At 30.6% G+C, this 23,663-nt stretch overlaps 2 protein-coding genes across 2 annotated transcripts; one reads left to right on the top strand and one right to left on the bottom strand.

Moving 5' to 3' along the window:
* Nucleotides 1-1,896: 1,896 nt before the first annotated feature.
* LOC100807899 (serine/threonine-protein kinase STY13) lies at nt 1,897-6,830 on the bottom strand. Its single transcript, XM_003555301.5, has 7 exons — nt 6,690-6,830; nt 4,610-4,968; nt 3,774-3,895; nt 3,409-3,608; nt 3,146-3,320; nt 2,893-3,027; nt 1,897-2,302 (listed from the first exon to the last, which is right to left on the bottom strand). The coding sequence occupies exons 2-7, from the start codon at nt 4,914-4,916 to the stop codon at nt 2,096-2,098; spliced, it is 1,146 nt and encodes a 381-aa protein (XP_003555349.1). The 5' UTR covers nt 4,917-4,968; nt 6,690-6,830; the 3' UTR covers nt 1,897-2,095.
* A 10,870-nt stretch (nt 6,831-17,700) lies between these two features.
* On the top strand, nt 17,701-23,325 carry LOC100811662 (protein tesmin/TSO1-like CXC 3). Its single transcript, XM_003556013.4, has 10 exons — nt 17,701-17,932; nt 18,599-18,759; nt 18,877-19,609; nt 20,008-20,486; nt 20,587-20,661; nt 21,911-22,091; nt 22,176-22,271; nt 22,355-22,421; nt 22,550-22,703; nt 22,783-23,325. Exons 1-10 carry the CDS (start codon nt 17,882-17,884, stop codon nt 23,108-23,110), a joined length of 2,325 nt encoding a protein of 774 aa, XP_003556061.1. The 5' UTR covers nt 17,701-17,881; the 3' UTR covers nt 23,111-23,325.
* Nucleotides 23,326-23,663: the final 338 nt, after the last annotated feature.

A 23,663-nucleotide genomic window follows, 5' to 3' on the forward strand; every position in this document is an offset into this window, starting at 1 on the left:
ATGTTATCTCACTTCTCTAGTGCACATATTTGCACCATCCATGCACTAAATATATGAAAGTTACCAATTGTCCAATAAAATCCATGTACAAATTCCAATCCAACTTTGACATAATCTGCCACTTCTTTTTCACGGTTTCTAATTATCTTGTAGAAGGGCATGTAAGTGTAATATTAAAAAAAAAACAGAGAAAGAAAGAACACAATTCTGCAATACCATGTATCTGGCCGGACTAACGTCCATCTCGATTCTCAAGTCTTTGAGATAAAGACAACGAGACAATCATACTAATTGCGTTGCTTTTGAAAATTATAATTTTATTTTCCAATGAAGTGATTGAATCTCTCCACTAAAACAGTCCAGGACCAGGTCTTTTCCATTCCATTATGTAAAAGATAAAGAATGGTATTCGTTGGGAGACAAGATCAAACAAACATATGGAGAATGACGAGTGGTTATTACTTGCCAAGTGGTGGCACCACTATATCTTAAAAAAAATAAAGTATAATAATAGAACACAAAAGAGATATAAGATGAATTAAATAATTAAAAGAAAAGAAGAAGAAAGATAAGATCGTGGATTTGATCTTCTAATCTGTTAATAAAATGTAGTCAATAAAAAAAAATAGAACACAAAACTCTTAACTCCAAATGAATGGATAATGTGATTGCGCTAACAGATTTGTTTGTCCGTGAGATTATTATAACCCATGACGTTTGTAGTTTTTTTTAACACTATGATTAGCTTAACATCTAAATCTTAGACAGTTGCTTCCTGCGCTTTCAAGTTGTTTTCTATAACTTTTTTAGAATATTTTTTTAATCTTTTGTTTGATCATTCCAAAACCAAAATCTGTAATAATTTCGGAATATAATTTTATATTCCAAAAATAAAAAAGGTTCATGAAATAATTTGAAGGTGTAAGAAACAACAGCCTAAATCTATACAAAATGAAATAATTTGAAGGTATAAGAAACAACAGCCTAAATAATTTGAAATATTTATATTATTTTAATTTTAATCTAACGAGATAATAAATAATTTTGAATTGATATAAAATTTTACATATTTGATCTATACAAAATGATCTTTCAATATAACGACAGTGAGTTTGATCATCTCTCCCTCTCTCTCTCTATCTATCTATCTAATTGCTTCCGTGTAGGCAATCCAGGAGAAAAATAAAATATAAGAAAGCAATTTTAGGGTGCAGGAAGTAACAGCCTTGCAAGGCACATGATAATATTGTCCACTTAAGTTTTTCTTACATAACACCAAATTTCCTTTTTTGTTATTATTTTCTTTCTTTTTTCTTCCTTTTTAATCAACCTATATTCATTTGCCCGTAAATTGCTAGAACATTAAGAATTATGAAGAAGAAAAAAAAATTAAACAATGGGCCGTAAGCATTACATAAAATAGAACAGATCCTTAAGACTTGAGTTTTAATAGCAAATAAAAAAATACATCATATTAGATTTCATAAAAAATTTAAACCATTGTCCCCAGATTCTGGCGAGGTTAGTTACTCGTGGTGGAAGTTCACTTCTAAGATTTTGGTGAAGATCGCAATGTCATTTTAACACTGTCGAATAGGTGTTTTGAGAAGAGAAGTGTTTAAATAAAAAGAGAAGCGGTTTTTTTTTATGTAAGCAAGAGCAGGAGATGCAAACAGCAATTGCCCTTGCATTCACCTCCCAACATAGAAAGTGAAATTTTTTATCATTAGAATTAGTTATTGGTTACTTTAAAAAACTGTGTTTATTTATTATTCTTTTTTATCTTAATCATTCAAAAAATAAGTGATTACGTTACACACTTTCATGCACTGACTAAAACATGTTTTCAGTACAAGACATAATGTCTAATTAAGAAGCAAGGAGTCTAATGCTCCAGCAAAACATTGAAAATATATAAAGAAAAAGAAAACAATTTAATTTTTTCCACCATCATCCTATTCATCTATAAGAGAAAAAAGTTAAGCAATTAAGAAATTACAAATTGGAAGGGGTACTTACAACTTATTTCTATAGATTTCCATAGGCTATGACCTCCCTGGTGTACACATAATCATCAAGCATCTGAATGTGAAGGTTAGGGACGACAAGAAGGTACAAAACACAAACAAAATGGATTTTTATCTTTGCATATTATTTCACCTCCTTTGCTTGTATCAATTGCTTCTAACATTTCCACCACCTCATGCATTTCTGGACGCTTCTCTGGTTTAGCATCCCAGCATTTTCGCATGATGTTTGATAAGGCACTTGGACAACTTCTTGGAATCTCTGGTCGTAAATGCTGTGTGCAAGAATACAAGAAAATATTATCATAAGCATTAAATTAGGAAAATATTTTATGTAGAGTGTTGTGTATATACGTAAACAGAATAAACAATTTCCGGAAAATATAAAGAAAAAAAATGATTGTCATAGATATACACGTGACATGTTGCAACAAGCAGATTATTAATTTACTGATATGTGATAGTAGAACTTGCATAAGTAAGTTAGGGGTATTCTATGACTAAAATGTTTTCAAATAAAAAAAAAATACATATTAATGCATAAAGTAATCATAATCACACAGAACCAGGAAAGAATTGAAGCTATAAAAGCGACCAAGGAACAGTTCAGATATATTCATGAAAGAAAATAATATTATGTGACTTTACAATCATTCTCAATTTCTCATTTCCAATGCATTTTTAATACACAAAAGAAATATGTAGTTCAAAAGATTTTCCTCCTAAAGAGTTTACCATAGGATGTATGTGTATGAACAAATGACTAAATCATGCAGAGTTTAGACAACACGGTGGGAATTTTAAATACTCAAAGATAGGGGAAGAATATGAGATGGGGCAGAAACAGTTCGTTTTATGAACTAACCTGATTAATAACTGCACGTGACACAGCAGCAAGGCTTAGCTTTGAATAAGGCCTATTACAGTAATAAATTTCCCACAAGCAAATGCCAAAGCTATAGACATCACATTTTCTGTTGTAAGGCTTGCCATTTAAAACCTACAAGAGCAAGATTAAAGAGAATTATATTTAAGTTATCAAAATAACACTTCCATATTCTGCCATTCTATTGAACTACATAACATCTAAAGCAAGTTTCAAAGCAATGATTAATTACCTCCGGTGCCATATATCCATAGGTTCCAGTTTCACCTGTCATCTCACTTTGATTTATAGCTTCTACACGAGCAACTCCAAAATCAGCTATTTTCAAATTTTGTTTGGCATCTAACAGCATATTGTCAGTTTTTACATCGCGATGAACAATTTTCTTTGAATGTAGATAACTAAGACTGCAATGGGAAAAAAAAGTTTCAGTTAGGGGGGAAAAGAGTATTAATATCAACAACTGCAAAGTTAAATTAATACAATGTGACTCACCTTCTAGAGAGGTCTAAAGCCAGCTGAATCACAACCTTATATGGAAGTTTGTTCTGCCTATTTTTAAACAAGTATTGTTTCAATGTTCCACCAGGAAGAAACTCAGCAATAACACAACATGCCTTGGAAGGAACAGAATTTTGACCACAGCTTGGTAAGGGAATCTTAAGATTTGAAGTGCCCATTGAAGCCCCAATGAACTGTTGGAGAAATGATGTGAAGAATTACAAACTTGTACTACCTTAAGAAAAACTAGGGAAAGAAGGGGGAAAACTAAGCGTGCTGCATGCAGATATTGCATGTAGTGGTCATGAATATGAATATTCAATACATGAGATGAGAGTGTAAAGACTATAAGCTTGTACTTTTGTGACATTTGGATGATCAAGTTTTTGCCATACAGTAACCTCCTGCCAAAATGATGCTCGTAAAGCAGCAATTTCAACAGCAGTGGCAACACCATCCTCACCCCAGTCCAAGACTTTCACTAAACAATTCAACAAGACGATAAAGTGAGAATTTCTTTAAACATAAAATGCTCTAAACCAAGACTGTTAAGTGTTTCATTTGCAGTAGCAGAAACATGATCTTGAATCAGTCAGAGCAATCTATTTTAACAAATGAAAATTAATAGTAAGTCATAAATTTTAATATATTAGATATATTATGATTTAAAATAAAAAAATTAAGTAGTATGTTCGAATATATAAAAACAGAAAAAACAAAATATAATTACTCAAAATATTTATTTATATTTTATTAAAGTGAGGGTTGCCTTTGCTCACCCTCAGTGTGGGAACAATATTTCAAATCAACGCGCACATATCACTTGAAGAAAAAAAAAAGAAGAATAAAAAGTTTTTTCTTATACAATGAAAGCTACAAAATTTCAATATAAGACTTCACACAAATCAGTATTGTTAAACAGCCGTTATGGCCCCGTCATGACAAAATGGTGTGGCGGATTTTTTGCCAACCGCCACAGGCAATTTGTGAAGAAAGGTTTGTCATGACAACGTCATAAGACGCAATGATGTGTTTATATGTGAGAATTTTGACCATTCATCATTGATAACACTGACACAAACTATCCAAATCTTTCGTCACTAAACCAAACCCAAAAACAATACCACAACATGCACAGAGCTTGAGAGAATAATAAGTACATTACTACATTCTAATCAGTATGAGAATGCAATACCTGCAACATCTTGATTGTCATAAGTACCCCTGTAGACAGTGCCATAGGCCCCATTAGCTACACAATATTGTAAATCCAATTTGGTCAAATCAATCTCCCATGACTCTTTATGCCTTTTTGCCTCAATGCTTTTGGAAAAAATCCTGTTGACGTGTTTTTCTAGCATGACATCCAAATTCATCAGATCAATTTTATCGGCTCTAAAATTCATATTTTTGCTGCTAAGGTTTTCACTACATATCATCTTTGAATTCGAAGGTACAGCTTCCAATCCCATCTTCGGTGTAACCCCACCTTCTGAATGCATCTCGATCCCCCCAAATTTGACAACCTCAAATTCCAAAAACGAATTTGCACAACTGGGACAATAATAAAATTAATTAGAAAAAAATACAATGTTAATTACGTCACTACATTCTTGATATTTGACAACCTCTAAATATTATAACTTTTACATTGCTCTGTTGCTCTGTTTGACAAAAACTAACAGATGGGGGGGTAAACATCGTACACTAACTAACAGAACAGAGGATAGCTACTGTTGCTAAATAATTCATGAACTAGCAAATTAACTTATAGCTGATAGCCAAATCAACAGTTAAAATAACTAATAAATATAAAATAATATAAAAATACATATTTATATGTTTTATATATAATTCTATTGATGTATACTATTTATTTTAAAATGTTTGTTATTTTAAAAACTAAAATATTGATTTTTAATTATATTTTTATATAATTTTATTAAATAAATAAAAATAAAGTGACATGAGAGTAAAAGGCACGGAAGAGATTTTTTGTTTTATAAGGGAGTAAATAGAAGAAAAATTTAATTAAAAAAATAGTTAGGGTAAACATGAGAGGAAAATAATAAATTATTTGCTATAAGTTCAAATGTTGCCTCAAATTACATCTAAAAAAAGAGAGAGATTATGATTAAAAACTTTTACTTAAGTAAGAAGAAGAGAATCTCTTATTAAAAAAAAAGCTAATCCAAGAGACAGTTTTATGAATAAGGTTGAGTCAAAACTTAATTCAAATTTTAAGATGATAAGTGTATCTGATCAAAATAATGTCTACAAGTAGAAGACCAATGATTAATCCAAAAATGTATTAAAGGGGAACAAATTTTCTTTTACATAATTATTTAAATATTTAAATTTTAATAAATAATTATTTAATGCTGTAAAAAATTAATAAATTATGAGTTTCACATAAGTATTTATTATTAATTTTATGTAAAATTAGACATAAAAATCACTACTAGAAGGAAATTAAGTAAACTATTCTTTTCTTCTAACATATACAAGAAGTCTTGAGGGAGGAAGGCTAAAAGCCGATGCTTGCTCCCTTGGATTCGTCACTGTAAAAAGATAATTCCCATTAGATAAACTAATTTTTGGGTTGAATCAATACTAAATTATACTATTTTTTAAAAATAAAAAATAAATGAAAACCGATAACAACTATTAAGGACACTCCCAGCAATCTATCCCGCATGATTCAAACCTAGAATTTTCTCCTCACCAACCACCTATTCTATTGACTATCCTAATTGTTAAAAGAAAAAAAAAAAACTGATTAAAGAAGAAACCAAAACTATCGATCGGAAATCAGTAAGACCCAATTCACACAACAACATGATCAAGACCTACAAGGTTACAACAAAGGAAATCAAGGTTTTAAGGGGACAAATAAAAAAAAAATGATTCATGCCAAAAATGTTACAAATCACAATGAAAAAAATGGAGTGGGATTTAAAACATGAAAGTTCCTATGATACCCGAAAAAGTTTAAGAATTTTGGAATAATTATTTGTTAGATTAATAATTAAATGAGTTTAAACACATTAAGAAAGAGATAAGAGAGACTGTACCTAAACTTTTACAATTTTGAAGATATTATTAAATTTCTCCCAAAACCCACTCGCATTCAATCAATGAATGTAGATCTCTTAAGACACAACACAAAAGAGATTGATAATACCGCTAAACAAAGAAGATGAAAAGAAACTATAGACAATAAATTCGCATTTTTAATGTGAAAAGAAAAGAGCATGAAGGGTAGGGTAGGGTACCTTGTAGCGCCAGGGTTGCTAAGAGTCAAAGGCTTTGGCTTTTGAAAGAAAAGTCAATGCGAGCAATGCAGAGGTAGTCATCGTCTCCAATTCAGTGTATGCCTATCGATAGAAAGAAAGAAAACACCAACTCTTGTGATATGCAACTAATAGAGAGAGAAAAAATAAAAAGAGAAACGCGTTCATATATCCCTTAAAATATGCCAGAGATCATAAGTTACAGTACTGTTAGTCTGTTACATATTCCGTTTTATAAGATATCAAATTTTTATCTTTTTTATATCCTACTCCCTTTTTAAAATTATCAAAAAAATGTATACACTACTATTTTACTTGAATACGCAATAGATCATTTATTTCCTTGGATTGGAATTTTCCTCTATAGTCTGCAATGTTCACACGAACTGTAGGAATAAGAGTGAACCATATGCCTATTAATTTATATTTAGTTATGTCCTTTTCTTTTGTGGAAGTCTTTTTTTCTACAAGGATTTTTTTTAATAACAATAAATTGGTTGGATTCTAGATTCCTAATCAAGCACTTTTTTCCATAAATGTTCTTCGAATTCAAAGATGTAGATATTTTGTTTTGTTTACAGTGACAAAATACCAGGGAGTTTCTACAATCTTATAAAATAAGGAAAATAACTAAGAGGAGAGTGAATTTCAACCGTAAAATACTGTTAGAATTGACTTTAATTAAAATAATTAATCATCAATAATATACTTTTCACCTCTCATATTCTCATTAAATAATAAATATAATATTAATATACTCTATAAATGACATGTGAATTTCATTAACCATTAATATTGGCTTCTTAACTCTTAACAGTAAAATTTGGGGAATTAACACATAAAAGTTAAAAGACAATATAGATAGGAATTTAATTCTAACTCAATTATTGGTTGACGTTGTTTTTTTTAACTATTATTATTGTTATTAAACATACAATGATTCTTCTTTTTTTTTAGTTGGAAATGATAAAAAAACAATTTTAAAAGAAAAATGATATGTTTAATAAATAAAAAGTAATAAAAGGAATATGAAGTTATCGAATCTTATATCATAAATCTGAATATTTATTTAAGTGGGAAATTTTTTAAGAATTATTTTGCAAGATAAACATGATTTTAATATTATTTTAATTACTCCCAATTTGAATTTAATTTAAATTTTTAATTTTAACACATCATAATAGATTCATAAATATAATAATAATTAATTTATCTTCGTTCAAATAACTTATTTCCTTAATTTTACCATAATTATTAGATATCTAGAGTGGGAACTAAAGAAAAGATGAGGTGACTTGATGAGAGTAATCTGTGAGCAGCTATGCAGATTTCAAGAGGATTTATATATTTAAGATAAATTAGGAATTCCAAATGCGTAAATCAAATTAGATTATTTTTATTATATTACAAAATGATATTTTAGTATATTATATATTTTCTCCCCTTGCAATTTGAAGTAAAGCACACATTGAATGACATATGGCATCATCTTCTCCCAAGAGAATACCAACAAAACTAAATCCAATGACGAGGATTGGGACGAGAAGAGGAAAACCAAAATTCGTGCAGTGAAAATAATTTTTTGGATGCATTCTGATTGAGGGTAAAGATGGTAGGAGAGAGTAAGAAAAAAGGGAGAAGAGGGTGAGGGAGAGAGAGAGAGTCAAGATGAAGAAATGGTTATTTTTATCTTCTCAATCTTTAGTACTTGGAACAAAAAATCATCCCATAAGTAAGTAACTAGGAATTGATTTTTTGTATTGTCCATCTTTATCTCATTTGTATTATTGCATGATAATTTTTTAAATTAAACATGGAACAGTTATATTTATCATTTCCTATACCATGCTTTTAAGCATGTCAAACGAATCTTTAGTTTGTTATTTATTGCATTTTATGTATTCATTTGGTAAAAATTATGATGAGTCAATATATGATTGATTTTGTCTGTGTAACTTTTTATGTATAATAAATATTTTTTTCCTATAATATCTTATTTTTTAGTAGGTGAGAAACAATTTTATTTTTTAGATTAAGATCAAAGCAAGAATTCCTCCTATAGCATTTTTTTCATACACAAAAATTTAAAAATTAAATCTAAGACCATTTGCTTGAGGGATTTTAATATGTTTCACTCGAATATCACGTGTTATTTATACATGAAAAGTATTAATAAAATACTTCCTCGCAATCTTTTTAGTGCGCTTATCATTGTTGAATAAAATTCATGATAAACCTATTAACAAAGGAATTAAAAAGTCATTGGTGACGAGTTTCATTAAAATGCAAATATATTAAATATCAAATATCAATACATTATATGTAATGTTAGAATATAATTAACAAAATTGATTCCATATTATATAGATACTAATATACTATATGTAATTCAGTTAACTACATTCTGTTTAAAAAAAAAATGTGCTTAACTAAATATATTGATGCAGCCTTTTTTTTCGTCTATTGATGCGGTTAAACAATTACAAAAAGAGAAGGAAAGAGTGGACCGGCCCACTTAGCAAGCAGAAACATTGACTGGGCTATTAATGTAATAATTAGCGTATAATTGGTTTTTGCTATTTACACTTTCTCTTTGTTAAAGACACTCTTCTTTCATGCAGGTTAACCTAATTTGAATATACATTAAGTCGTTAATAGTAAGAATTTGAATTAGCTAGACATGAAAAAACAAATTTTGTTGGAATTCTCTAGTCTTTAATCCTTGTTATTTATTATTCATGTGAAAGCTAAAATTCCCATGTACATATCCTATGACAAATTATCAAAAGTCCTAGAATCTACAACATGTCTGATTATTAAGGATTAAAGTAAAACACCTAGATTCGTAGTTGGTTTCTGATCAAAGTGTTCTTTGACAATCATTGAAAATCATGAACAGTCGATGAATAATGTAGTCGGCGACCTTATGGTTCTTTCTAAGTCTCTTTATCCCACAATAAAACCTTTGTAATTTTTCAAATGGGAAGAAGAAAAATTATGTACGACGACTCGTTATATTAGGAACTATAATCTTTTAATAACATGTTAACTTAATAGGATTCTCATCATTTTTTAATGGTCAACACTAACATCTACTTATTTAAACTCATCATATTATTAAGTAATCTAACGGTTTCACTTAACTTGACCATATAAAATAAAACTCACTTGTAATAAATAACTAATATAATTATTTTATAATATTAATCTATTGAAATACACCGATGTAATTGAGAGAATGAACACATTAAAATACATGTTCTTAGGAATGGAAAGTATATTCTTTAAATCCTTTGGTAACAAATCAGAAAAGCAAATTCAGAAGGAGACAGATTATCTTGAAAAGTTCATTAGTAACGTGACACTGAGAAAGGAAAGGACTCAAAACACACATAGGTTCACACATACCATAGTTCATAGAGAACTGTTACGTTACAACAATGTACCACTATGTTTTCTTTAGTTCTGACATTTTCCTCTTTAATATTCACCTTTCCTTTTGGCCACTTGCAAATTTTCAAGAGCATCGTCATAGAATATTATTGCATATAACAAAGTTAAAAAAGAAGTCTATGGTTTCAGAAGGAAAAATTGCACGCATCTAGTCAACTTTTCCTAGTTAATTTCAAAACAGACATCCTTTAAAATAAAAAAATAAAAACTGGTTTTGTAAGCCTTATTAGAATTAGACTGATTTAAGATTAGAATATATAATTAACTCACAAATTATATATAGATGCATTGCTAACCTCGAAACTTGATCATTTCTCTTTTGTCATCATCATGCCTATCGAGAAAGTCACCCTCTTTAGTAAAAACTAAAAGAAAAAGAAAGCAACACATTCAATGTTTAGCGATAAAAAAAAGAAGTTTAAGGCAGTTTATATATATTACTGTTGATATACTGAAAGAGAAAACAGGTAACTTTAACAGTGGTTCTTAACACTTTTCTTAGGAGAAGAAATCTCATGCAGACGCTACTGTTTCTAATTTCTATATATACAAACTAGCAACGACGTAAAGCTTAAAAAAATAATGAATTCCGATTTATTTTTCTTGTTTCTTTCAATAAAAAAAGTAAGAGAAAAATATGTTTTTCTGTGAAACCATGGCAAGATAAAGGTGCTCTAATGTCTTGAAAATACAATAATGTTTCACGGTGTATCCTATAAGCCCTAGTTATAGCTAGCTAATCCTTCCCTTAACCGCTATATGTAGACGCATTATTTGATTTTGTGGGCATCAAATTTCAATCATACAAGATTCATAACTCGTTATAAGCTATACCAATACGCATATATCAGTACAATTAAAGCGTCAGCAATGTTTGAGAGTTATATAAAAATTCATAGTGAATCTTAGAACAGCTTTAATCAAAGAAACTTTTCTTTTTCCTTCTCATTATTTACCCTCAATTAAAATAAATAAAAATCACATAGGAATCCGTTAAATCTCCTTTCCTTCGGTGTTGGGTAATCAATTCTTCTTCAAATAAAATTATTCACATCCACAAAAGATCACGAGGATACAATAAAAATTACACCGTGAGAAAAATAATAACAAATACAAGAATTAACGTGGTTTGACATTTCTTGCCTCGTTCACAGAATCGTCTTAAAAAATATTTCATTATCACAAAAATGATTACAATATTGTAACTCATACCAAACAATGTTTCGCTCTACAAACCTGAATACCCTAAGAAATGATAACACTTTTGTATAAAAACACATTTCTCTCAACAAAGTGACTTTGTTTGACAATCTCTCTTCTCACACACTCTCTCTTCATGTGTTATTTCTCCACCAATTGTATTTTCTATTTATAGTAAAAACTATCACCAATTATAATAAATAAGTTAATTTTTATATAGTAAAATGTAATCTTTCACTTTGCATTTAAGTCACTTAAACCTTAGTGATAAAAATCTAATTCCCAATATATATGCACCTTATCTTTTGACTTAAAACTCTACACTTTGACAATCAATCACTCTTATGTATATTATTAATATATATATATATAATTAAGATAAGAAATAACATTAAAGTTAGTGTTATATTTTGTTAGTGTTATATTTTTTTATGATATTAGTGTGAAAAATTTATTAATTCTTTACTAATAAAAAATTAAGTTAAAGCACTTATAGTGAGATTTTTTTCTAATCACTTTTTTTATTATTGACAAGATCTAAATTTAAAGACAACTCGACCCGTATCAACTATATATTAATAAGTTGGTATATGTTTTAAGTACTATTAGTTCTCCATCTTAGAAATATTAACATTTACATTGTAGCTTAACAATTCGTTGGGACGAAAAATGAAAAGGGAAGTGGTGATAAAAATGAAAAAGTAAGAATAAATAAAAAATGTGTTATTTGGGATAATAGAAATTAGAAAGAAAAAGGTGAAGAAATTTATCTCTATTTATTTAAATAAGAAAAGAGAGGATAACAATAAAAAAAAACTGTATAAAAAATTTAATGATTAAAAATATATTTTAAAAAAACTTTTTACACAATTATTAAAAGACAATTTGACATAAAACAAAAGTAAAGTAACACTAATTCCCCCCAAGTCGGTTCAAAATCATAAAAATTAAATTCATGTTTTTATCGTATATCTCCCCCCTCTACTTTTACTCAGGATTCTTTTTAACTGGAACAGGCAATTTATGCACATTCTAACCATTCGTGACAACAAACAATTTATACCATTGCAATTAAAACATTTTATCTTGGTATTGAAGCTCTTTGCCTTAGACTATGTGCGGAGAATACCAAAAACTTCATCTAATGATCTATATTTATTATTTTCATAATTATAATAGTTAAATATATATAACAATAATAAATTTGTCAAAAAAAAATAATTTATATTTATTATTCTCACCATAAAAATATTTCTGAATAGGAATATTATTATTATATATACGACAGGCTATGCGTGGAACAAATTATGCATCTATCCTCTTTCGAAATGTCCATGCACGAAACTTCTTTGAGAAACATACATGAAAAAAGACAAGAGAAGTAAGTGCAGTAAAACAAAATTAAATCTTCATCAAAATAATGGAATGGTTAGACACAAGTAATTAATATAATAAATTTAAAACTGAATCGTTTAAATAATACTTAAAAATTTTAATCCTTAAAATTTTTTTTACCGGATTTTAATTACTAATAGATTATATTCATATTCCCCATATCGAGATTTAATTAACTAGATTATCACTTCCCTATCTATCACAACCTAGGACACTTAACCCTTCTTGATCTTTGATATATTTTTCAATTAATTTATTTATTTATGAGGGCTTTGGTCTTTTTTTTTATTCATTAAGGTTTTTGGTCTTCCTTTTGGCTGTATCCATGTAAGAAACAGCATCCAGGAATCAAGAAGTGATGAACCCAAATAATCTCCATTATAATATTTAGTCAAATGCATTGTATTTTGTTAGTCCAGAGTCTCATCTTGACACTTCACCCGAAAACCTAACACTTGGCTTTTTTTTCTTTTTTTTTCCAAATAAAATATCACAAATCAGTGATTTTAGTTCAATATTTTATTATACAACCAAGATAACATGCGTTACATATACACTCGTATTTATACAGGTAGAGCCCAAGGGTTAAGCTCAACCTTGAACATTTGTCGGTCAATTTATCTACAAAAAGATCAAGAATCATGAAACCAGTGGTGGGAATGTGTAAAGTGCCAGCCATATAGCATGTGACAGAAAAAGTAGCCATGTTACTCAAATACAAGACACTATGATTTCACATGAACTTCACCTCACATAGAAACCAAATTAATCAAATTAAGAGACACACCACACCATGTTGGCATGCCTAACCCTTCACAAATTCATGATTTATTTCACCTTTTTTTTCTTCCATTAATTCAATGGGGTGGGATGAGTCACGTGACCAAACACGTCCCTTTAATGACTTTACTAGCTTAGGGTCTATTTGCCCTACTGAAGGAGGGTGACCCGTTTGTTTGGTAATGGTTTGGTATATGTTGGTACTCGAACTTTGAAAAGGAAGGAAGGTAACCGTGGATTCAGGGAAGACAGAGACACTTCACAAACATCTTAATTTTGCACCTCTTCCTCGCATAAATGTAGGTTTCATGGTGGTGATCATCAAGAGTATATGATTTGCCGCTTCTCCAATTGTTGGGGTTCAATTAATATATTGAGTCGTTATTTTTATCCTATGTTTGTTTTCTTTTAATTATGTTAGTTTATTTTATCTCAATTATTATTGATATGTTTGTTTTTATTTCAAAAAAAAAATTAATTATCATAATTAAAACATATTCCTCAATAGAAATTGTTAACAAAAATTGATTCTATCGATAAAAATAGACTTATCCCACAAGAATATTAGTTCAAATCTCGTTGTCGATGTAAAAATTTTATTACTATTATACATACGTATAGATCATCTAAGCACTTAATGAATTTTGAAATATGTCCTTGACTCTAATCAATCCTAAAAATGATTCACCTAAAATTTTAATAAAAAAAAAAGGTCTTTAATAGAATTTTAAAATACCTTCATAAATTTAAGTTTTTGATCCGGTCATAAGATTTATTCTCCATCCAACACTAAAATGCACTTAAAGTTTTTTGTTATCCTTTTAAAAATATGCATGAATTATTTATTTTCTTTTTATTTTATATATATTATCACTTACTTTATTCACGTCTATTGTCTTTATTATCTTTTTTTATATCTCTATAGTTATACATTCCAAAAATAGTATTTGTCATCATTTTCTTAGTATTTATGGAAGTCGTGAAATTAGTTTATGCACTTTATCATTTTTAATCATGTGATATACTAGTTTAATTTAAAATACAAATAAAATATTCTTATTAAACATTAATAAATTAAAAATCAATACTGAAAAAAATAGAACCCAATTTTAATAATATGTTAAAATTGTTCATGTAATACTTAAAATTAAGTGTTAAGTACAACCTCTAAACTAAGATTATTTTCATATCCTAACATATTACTATAAAAACTTGAAGTGAAAGCGCAATAAACACAACACTTTGGATTAGTTGTTAGATGGCCTTTTCAATTTTGCCCTGCGCCAAGGTAGCAGTCATTCCTTTCTTTCTATCTTTGCTTTGTTCAGATGGGTGACATCATCTTCGTTATCCAATCCAAACAGGCCGTGAAATTAAGGGGCTTTGTTCCAAGTTTTTTTCCAATAATTATGTAATTATGAATAAGAATAATGTGAGTTGACTTAAGTTTTTATATGAATTCTTCCTTCCTTATAGGTGTGTGTTTGTGTTTGAATCAATATTTCTAACATCACATTCTTCATTTAGTGGATAATTGTCGTCTTAGAGAGAATCTTTGACGCTTAAGAACTAATTGTTTGCGGTAAAACATGTACATTTATATAATGTATTTATCTGTATAAATTTATAATAGGGTTTAATTAGTATTTTTGTGTGGGTTTAATTAGTATTTAGTATTTTTTAAATAATTATTAAATTTAAATAGAAGAAATGTGAGAAGGGAAGTTAGTAACTTTTTAATTTTAATATTTTCGTGAGCAAGTAATATACACGTCATTTATCGTGAGAATAAAAAGGTCGGAAAATATGCAAATTAGTTTCTTGAAAAATAAGATATGTTTGTAATCTTTTAGAGAATATTAACTAGTTAACAAATATATTTAATTACGGAGTTAAAATTGAAAAAAAAAATGGAGCCACGTGGTGAACACAAAAGGAAAAAAATAAAAATTTAGAAGGTCATCTCCGATACAATGGCTTCCAAGTTACAATAGTTGCTTCAAATTAATCGTACCTATCTCTAATAAAAATCATTTATTATAAGTGAGTCTTCGTTGCCGAATTCTCGATGGCATAATAGGAATGGGATTATGCTGGATTTGATTTGGCAGAGAAACATGTTCATTTTTCACAATATTTTGTGGAGTGAGCTAGATGTGAATAGAAAATAGATCAATCTAGAGAGTGGAGTGAGTTTTGGGGATAAGCTTTCCAACTCTATTATGAAAATCAATCAATTTTCAGCTCATAGCATGATAAGATGAGTTTAAATGTTGATGGAGCTTGGTTTGTCCATGATCCCAAAGCTGCATGCGGAGGGATTCTGAGAGATCATGTGAAGGACAATTTCAAGGAGCTTTTGCATGCGGATTGGAAGTATATATGCTCTGTTGTGCAATCTGAATTATGGGTCATTTTTCATGGGATTAATTTGGCTAGGGAGCACGGGTTTTCATCCTTGGAAATCCACTCAGATTCAAAAGATGTTATTCGTATGGTTAAAGGCTTAAAGGATTTGCATGTCAGAGATAAGTGTACTGTGGATGCAACTAAGGCATGCATTGTGCCTCTTATGAATGTCCATTTTGTTCATGTGTTTAGAGTCCGTAATAAGGTGGCTGACCATTTGTTAAGTATGGTTTGTCCTTAGATCATGGTTTAGTTTCTTTTGTGGAGATACATTTTGTTTGCAGTATTTGCTATCCGAGCTGAGTTTCAAAGCTTGGTGAAATTGTGATGTTTGTTCTTGTTTTTTGGGCGTTTGCCCCTTTAATGCAGAAAAAGAAAACTATTTTTTTTTTTTTTACGAATTGTTATATGTTTTGTTATACATGTATCCCATCTCAAAAAATAAAAGAAAATTTAAATTAATATGATCTAATTAAATTTAAATAAAATAAAATATAAATTAATATGATCTAATTAAATTTAATTGGATTCAGTTAAAAATTAAGTTAAATCAAACTTAATGTAAACACTTACAATCCTATTAACTGTTCCTATTAACTGTTGTCCAAGAATTAAAAGAGAATTTTTTATAGGAAAATATAATTTTACGCATCCTATATAAAAAATACTTTTTATTTCCTTAATAAGAATCATATTAAAAGTATTGGTTAGTATTCATCAATTCTTATATAACATGACAATTAACACATTGGTTAAGAATTTATTTATTTATTATTAAGATACACAATATTATGTTTCTTATAATTTTTTTATATTCTCATATTATAATAAATATTTTTTTCTTGTTAATTATTTAATCAATATCTCAAGCACATTAACAAGATCCATGCATAATATAGGACAATGATATTTGTAAAGAAAGAAGTGTTCATATTACAGAATGTTATTACTTCTTAACACATTAAAGTGCCGACGCTCTTCCTTTTTATAAACACCTATCATGATCATTTAATGCGGCCACAACTATCATGTGATAAGGGGAATTTGATGCTTTTATGAGTTTCTATCACTGCGCACTAAACCAGAAAAAACCACTCTGCAAGCAGTGAGAATAAACAAATATATAATATACAATAACTAGTCCCGAAAGAAAATACTAAGAAATATGAAGAAAAGAGAGAAAAGAAAATAAGAAATGATGCGTTACAGTAGTGAAAAAAGAGAGAGAGGCAACATAATTTGAGGATATCCGTTTTATTTTTACTAAGTTGTCCAAGGGAGTGTTGTGTTTGTTTTATACTTTCATGGAATCCTTTAGATTCCTAACCTAGAGTTGAAAATATATTTTCATATCTAAATAAGGTAATCAAAATAATATATTTTTAGACATAACTTATTATTTCCAAAAATTTATATTATGTATATTTTTGTACATATTTCTATTTTTATATAAAGGGTGAGGACATGAGAATGTAAAAAATAATAATTTCTAATTTTTCTCTAATTTTAACTCAATTATTTGTTTAATACTTTTGTTTTTAAATTAAAACAAATCTAATAACATTCACATGCACTGCTGTTATTTTTATTGTATTTTTACGTATTTTTTATTTATCCTTTTATCTTTCTCCCTAGTACATCCATATTTTTTTTTTTACTTTACTTTCTATCTATTTCCTTTCCATTTTTTTAAAAAAATTTATTTTCAGGCTATTTATTTTCTATCTATAAGTAAATGTGGCAATAGGAATGAATAGAAGAGGGGTGGGGTGGGGTGGGGTCGGGGAGAGAAACTCGGTTCTCCCGCCTATCCAATTCTTGAATCCGCTAACCCCAACTCCTTCTTCCCTCATTTTTTCATTTTTCATTTTTCACACACAACACAACACTTTCGCATGTTTTGTTGATGTTTCCTCTCTCGCTCTCTGCAAACAATAATGGACACGCCAGATAGGAGCAAGATCAACACCCCTCTTTCCCAATTTGAGGTTTTCCTTCCTTCTTTGCATGCGCTTTCACCACTATTTCTTTATTCTTACTTTTCCTTTTTTAGGTTAAAAACGTTTTTTTTTTTTTAATTCATGCTCAAGTGCTTGTAAAACTCTCAGCTTCTGTGTTGTAGATCACTCCCCAACTTCAATTATTCAACCGCTTTTGTATTTCTAACCAATTTGGGGATTTTCTTTTTCTTTCTTTTTTGTTCGCTTGCTTTTGAGTATATGCCAGTAAAGAAAGCTAATTTTCTAACCCCAGATTCGACTGCTTCTGAAGTTTAAATTGTTTTTTTTCCTCTTCTTCTTCTTCCAAATCTGTTAAAAAAAAGTCCCATTTTGCCATTTTGGTCTTCATTTTAAGGGTTTTTCTTTTCTCCCTCTAAATCTTCTGCTTTGTGGTCAACGGTCAGTTCTCCTGTAGGTTTTGTGCTTGAAAATTTTCAGGTTTTCATTTTTGCCGTCATGCATCTATAACCTGCATTTTTTTTTTAAGTTATAATGAAAGCAATCCCTTTGTGATACGGTTTGTTAACCGATTAATTTGTAAACTATTTTCTGATTTGCCCTTGTCTTTCTTAATGCAAAATTAGATGAACTTTAATCAAGTTCCATGCATAAAATTTTCTTTTACTTCACCAGTTTGGCCGTATTTTTATGCAGGATTCGCCTGTGTTTAAGTATATCAGTAATCTATCTCCTATAGAGCCCGTTAAATCTGTTCACGTTACTCAGACATTCAACTCATATAGCTTTTCATCCCCTCCATCTGTTTTCACATCACCCCATGGCAACTGTCACAAGGAATCCAGATTCCTCAGGAGGTACCAGTGAAATCTTCTTCTTCTTTTTCCTGTTTATTGTTTTTGATGATTGTAACATTGGTCTCTATAGAATTGTAGATGTTTCAGTGACATGTTTTTGTATTGTTAATTTTTTAGGCATAACCTTTTGGAGACATCCAAACCTAAGGTTTCGTCTGAAGATGTAAATAATGTTTATTCATGTGAAGAGACTCCTGCAGATTCAGCTCAAGCATGTCATGAATCAAGTGAGCAACAGGAAAATACTGCTCAAAAGATTTCCGTTGCAGATGCCTCAATTGAGCCATGTAATGAAAATAAAAACCCAAATATCTCAATTGAGCTTCCACAAGTCTTAAAATATAATTTGGGTAGCCCAGGGTATGAACCTCTACTCTATGGTGATGAGGCTAATTCTCTTTTGGAATTGCCTGGCAATGGCAAGCCAGCATCAGATGTTGCTTCTGTTCCAGAAGGCTCTGAAAAAGATTCAATTGAGGGTGAAATGCATCTTCCGGGATTATGTCAGATTGAGGAGGCAAAAGTTGAAGGCCAAGATTGTGGTGTGGATAGTTTGATTACTGAAGCCTCTGATCTGTTAATGTTTAGTCCCCCAGAAGCTTTTAAGGGTTTAAATAAACAATTAAATCCTTCAATTGAGCTTAGCAATATTATGACTGTGATACCACAATTTGCCACCAATGATGGTCAACAAATGCACATTGGTAATGCAGTTGCTTCTGGTTCAGAACATGAAATTGAAGATCATCCTTCTGAATCAGCAGCTGCCACAGGCACAAGTCAGAGACAGGACAATCTTGGCAATCTTGCTTTGGTGACTAGCAATCCAAGTGAAAAGATGGATAATAAGGTAGGAACATGAAGTCTGTTTGACTTGCAGTGAATTGTGGGTATCAGAGCTTTTCATGATTTCTAGTTTACTTTCATATACACTATAACATGCTTAATTATACTTGTAACTTATTCCTGCATTGTTTATATATGAAACTTTTAATTCTAGGATAATGCTGTATGACTGTGGGTTGTTGTCAATCATTACTTTGAAAGCACATTGTATAAAAAATTGTATCATTATTATGATTTTTTCTGCATTTTGCATTCCCTAACAAATTTCATAGCAGAGTGTCACACAAATGTTTATAAATTTGTGATGAGACTTGAATATTTTTCTTTATCTCTACTTGTGTCATTGTGTTTACCATTGAACACATCAATCAATCTAAAAAGTACTTTTGTCTTTGTATTTAGCTTGTTTATGTGACACACCGTGGTATACGGAGACGCTGTCTAGATTTTGAAATGGCCAGTGTGCAAAGGAGGAACCCAGCTGATAATTCAAACACCAACTCAAGTACAGCAAAATCTGAGGAGAGGAATGTTAGTAATGAAAAGCAACTGCTTCCCACAAAACACAGTGGGGATTCACGGAGATGTGTTTTGCCAGGAATTGGTTTGCACTTGAATGCACTTGCAAGCTTAAAGGATTGCAAAAACATAAAAATTGACACATTGTCATCTGGAAGGCAACCTAATCTGCTCAGCTCTCCTTCATCTGTGCAACTCTCTCCAAGCCAAGAACATCAACTATCATTGGTACCTGCATCAGTGGAAAGAGATTTGGAGCCATTGGAGAATGAGGTTCAGCCTGGTGAAGATTGTACCCAGTCATTGGTATTGGTTCAGATGGCTGGTGAAGATTTCCAGCAGAATAGTCCGAAAAAGAAAAGGCAAGTACAATTGCTGATTATCTATTCTGCTTGATAATCTTCATTCCATTACATTTTAGCTTTTCCTTTCTTCGTTAGCCTAACTAAGCTGGATTTGCAGGCGCAAGTTGGAACCAGCTGGGGAAGGGGAGTCTTGCAAGCGTTGTAATTGTAAGAAATCAAAATGTTTGAAGCTGTAAGTTTAAAGAAACACTCCCCTTTTGTTTTGGGTTGGAATACTATCATATGTTGCAATGGCCTTTGATTTTTATAGTTTCTTTTACTAAACTGTTTTATTGTCTTTATGATTTCTTTTTTCGGAAAACAAGGAGTTTACTGTATCTACTTTTCTTCATGAAGTTATGAATTCTGGTTGTTGAAGATGTAAATGTAGACTGTCACTGAAGACTTATTTGTTGAATCAATTAAGTCAGGTAGATATGCATTTGCACTTAGAAATATAGTGTGCAACATTGCAATCCACTCAGCAAGGCATGCTGAACATTGCCTCATAAGCCTTTTTTCCGTGTTAAATCTAATCTGTAATCACTCAAGTGACTTCTTAGGACTTGGGAAGTATTAACAGCCTAAATTGGAGGGATAATAAGTTGTTAAAAGGATTAGTCGGTGTGCATACATACAATGATTGTTCTAGGAACTGCTATATATAATGGTCAGTCCTGGCAATTCGTGACTATGAATATTAACTGCTAGCTGGTAGTTAACTTGAAAATCTTGGTTATGGGATTTGGGAAGCTCCTTGTCGGTCCTGTCGTATAAAGACTGGCTAGAACATTTAAGGATTGACCTGGTTGATTTGGTTATGTGTTATGTAAATAATTTTGCCTTTGCGTAAGTGGTCAGGCTTTTAAATTGGGCTTCACCTGCCTCTTGAAATACAGAAATGCAACAGATAAACATTTAGCTGAGGAGTTGATCTGGTTTTGGGGAAGGAAAGTTCTTACAGATGACATCTGAGTCAAATGATTTTGAAATATTTTCTTTTGAATTAAAAATGTACATTTACTAAGTTTAGTCATCAAGGAAGGATAATTTTATTAGTAACTTTTTTGTGTTTGAGCTTATGTTGGTGCTGGTATGATTTTCCATAGCCATTTCCATCATGTTTAGTTTAAATTATAAATCTAGTTTAATGTGTAATCTCATGATATTCTCATATAATGTTATTTGGAAATATCCTTCAACCAGTCCCTTTGACTAAACCTTGAAAACAATGTCTGCTAAATTTTGTATACTCTAAATTTAAGATCACTTGCACCAAGTGAATTGGTGTTGGTTATCCATGTTATATTAGTCTTGCTTATGACTTATGAGGTACATGAATCTTCTCAATTTCCTTCAGCTTTGTGCATAATTTGTTCTCATACATGAAATCTTGAGAATAAATAAGGCTTTATTATCTTTTTAATTAATCTTTTTACCAGTTATTGTGAGTGCTTTGCTGCTGGAGTCTACTGCATAGAACCTTGTGCATGCCGCGATTGCTTCAATAAACCTATTCATGTTGAGACTGTTCTTCAAACTCGCCAGCAGATTGAGTCTCGTAATCCACTTGCATTTGCTCCTAAAGTCATACGAAGTTCTGATTCTGTATCTGAAATTGGGGTCAGCAAATTAATATTTAACTTTATTTTTCACTTTCTAATTTAAACCATGTTTTTTCATATATTAATTCTTTTTTTCTTGCAGGATGACCTTAACAAAACTCCAGCCTCAGCACGACACAAAAGAGGATGTAATTGCAAGAAATCAAGCTGCCTAAAGAAATATTGTGAATGCTATCAGGTTTTCTCCCCGCTCTTATATCATGCATGCCTCCAATTTCTCTTTTAACTTCATTTACAAACATTTTTTTATTTTTTTTGAAGGGTGGTGTTGGTTGCTCCGTAAGCTGTAGATGTGAAGGATGCAAGAACACATATGGTAGAAAGGATGGTAAGTCTCTGTCTTTTTAAAACCACCAACTTTGCTTTTTAAATCCCTATTTTCTATGTTACCCTTCTGAAAATTGTTTGCTGTTAGAGGGGACATTTTATTTATGGCAATTTCTATTCTATGTTCAGGTTCTGTTCCTTCTGGATTAGAAGCCGAACCTGAAGAAGAAACAGAAGCATGCGAAAAGGGTGTGGTGGAAAATGCTTCATGGAAAACTGAAACTCAGAATACCGAAGACCATCCCGACCAATCTCTTGCTACAACACCATTACCGCTTTCCAGGTTTAATATGCTGTGTTTTGGTCAGCTGAGATGATAAAATTAATGCCCATTATTGATCTTGGTTCATTTTATGTAACAGATCATTGCTTCCATTATCCTTTTCATCAAAGGGTAAGCCACCAAGATCTTTTGTTACTACCATCTCCAGTTCTGGATTGTTTGTGAGCCAAAAGCTTGGGAAATCAAATGCTCCGCGGTCTCAACATCAACCCAAATGTGTAAAGCCTTTGCAAACTGTTCCAGATGATGACTCTCCTGTCACCTGCATCAAAACTTCTTCTCCCAACGGCAAGAGGATCTCCTCTCCTAATTGTGACGTGGGATCATCACCTACTACTCGCAGAGGTGGGAGGAAGTTGATATTACAATCTATCTCTTCATTTCCTTCTCTCACCCCTCACCATTAGAATGAAGATCTTCTTCTTCGGCTTAAGTTAGCCTACCCCCACCCCTCTTCCCTTGGTTCACGTTTTCAGTTTGTTGCAGTTGGAGCTGTATGCTTAGGGTGAATGTACATGATTGAGTTTCGTTTTACTTTCGTAATATGTTTGTTCCGTTCATTTCATAATGTACAACTTCAGTTCAGTTGTATAATATCTATCTTAACTGATGGTTATCATCACTCCTAAGAGTACTTGGAGAATGATTTGTTATCAAGTCCCCATTAGTCATGTTGGACTATTCCTTTTTAATGTGTTACATGAAGTAAATGTGGTTGGTGCTGTGGAATTTAATGATGCTACGTTGGCAGTGAAATCGATCAAATTAAGCATATAATAGCTTTTCAATTAAAATTTCCTTTGTATTGGTAAATATTGCTCCTTCAGGGGAATAAAGTAGTTCCGAAATTTGTGAAAGATGGCATGTTACTAGCAACTTAGCACCACTTAATTGCTTGACTAGAGGTTACTTTGAGTAACCGCTAATCATTCTTAATTGCTTTTCTAATCAAGTAGTATT

Source organism: Glycine max, chromosome 20, assembly GCF_000004515.6.
Source record: "Glycine max cultivar Williams 82 chromosome 20, Glycine_max_v4.0, whole genome shotgun sequence".
Classification (NCBI taxonomy): Eukaryota; Viridiplantae; Streptophyta; class Magnoliopsida; order Fabales; family Fabaceae; genus Glycine; species Glycine max.

Bases quoted from the DNA above. Each gene is read 5' to 3' on its own strand.
- LOC100807899 (XM_003555301.5), bottom strand. From the start codon at position 4,916: ATGCATTCAGAAGGTGGGGTTACACCGAAGATGGGATTGGAAGCTGTA. The intron at 3,896-4,609 runs GTATTGCATTCT...TGAATTGTTTAG, and splicing joins TGACAATCAAGATGTTGCAG to TGAAAGTCTTGGACTGGGGT. The intron at 2,303-2,892 runs GTTAGTTCATAA...TCTTGCACACAG, and splicing joins CACGTGCAGTTATTAATCAG to CATTTACGACCAGAGATTCC.
- LOC100811662 (XM_003556013.4), top strand. From the start codon at position 17,882: ATGGACACGCCAGATAGGAGCAAGATCAACACCCCTCTTTCCCAATTT. The intron at 17,933-18,598 runs GTTTTCCTTCCT...ATTTTTATGCAG, and splicing joins CCCCTCTTTCCCAATTTGAG to GATTCGCCTGTGTTTAAGTA. The intron at 20,487-20,586 runs GCAAGTACAATT...CTGGATTTGCAG, and splicing joins AATAGTCCGAAAAAGAAAAG to GCGCAAGTTGGAACCAGCTG.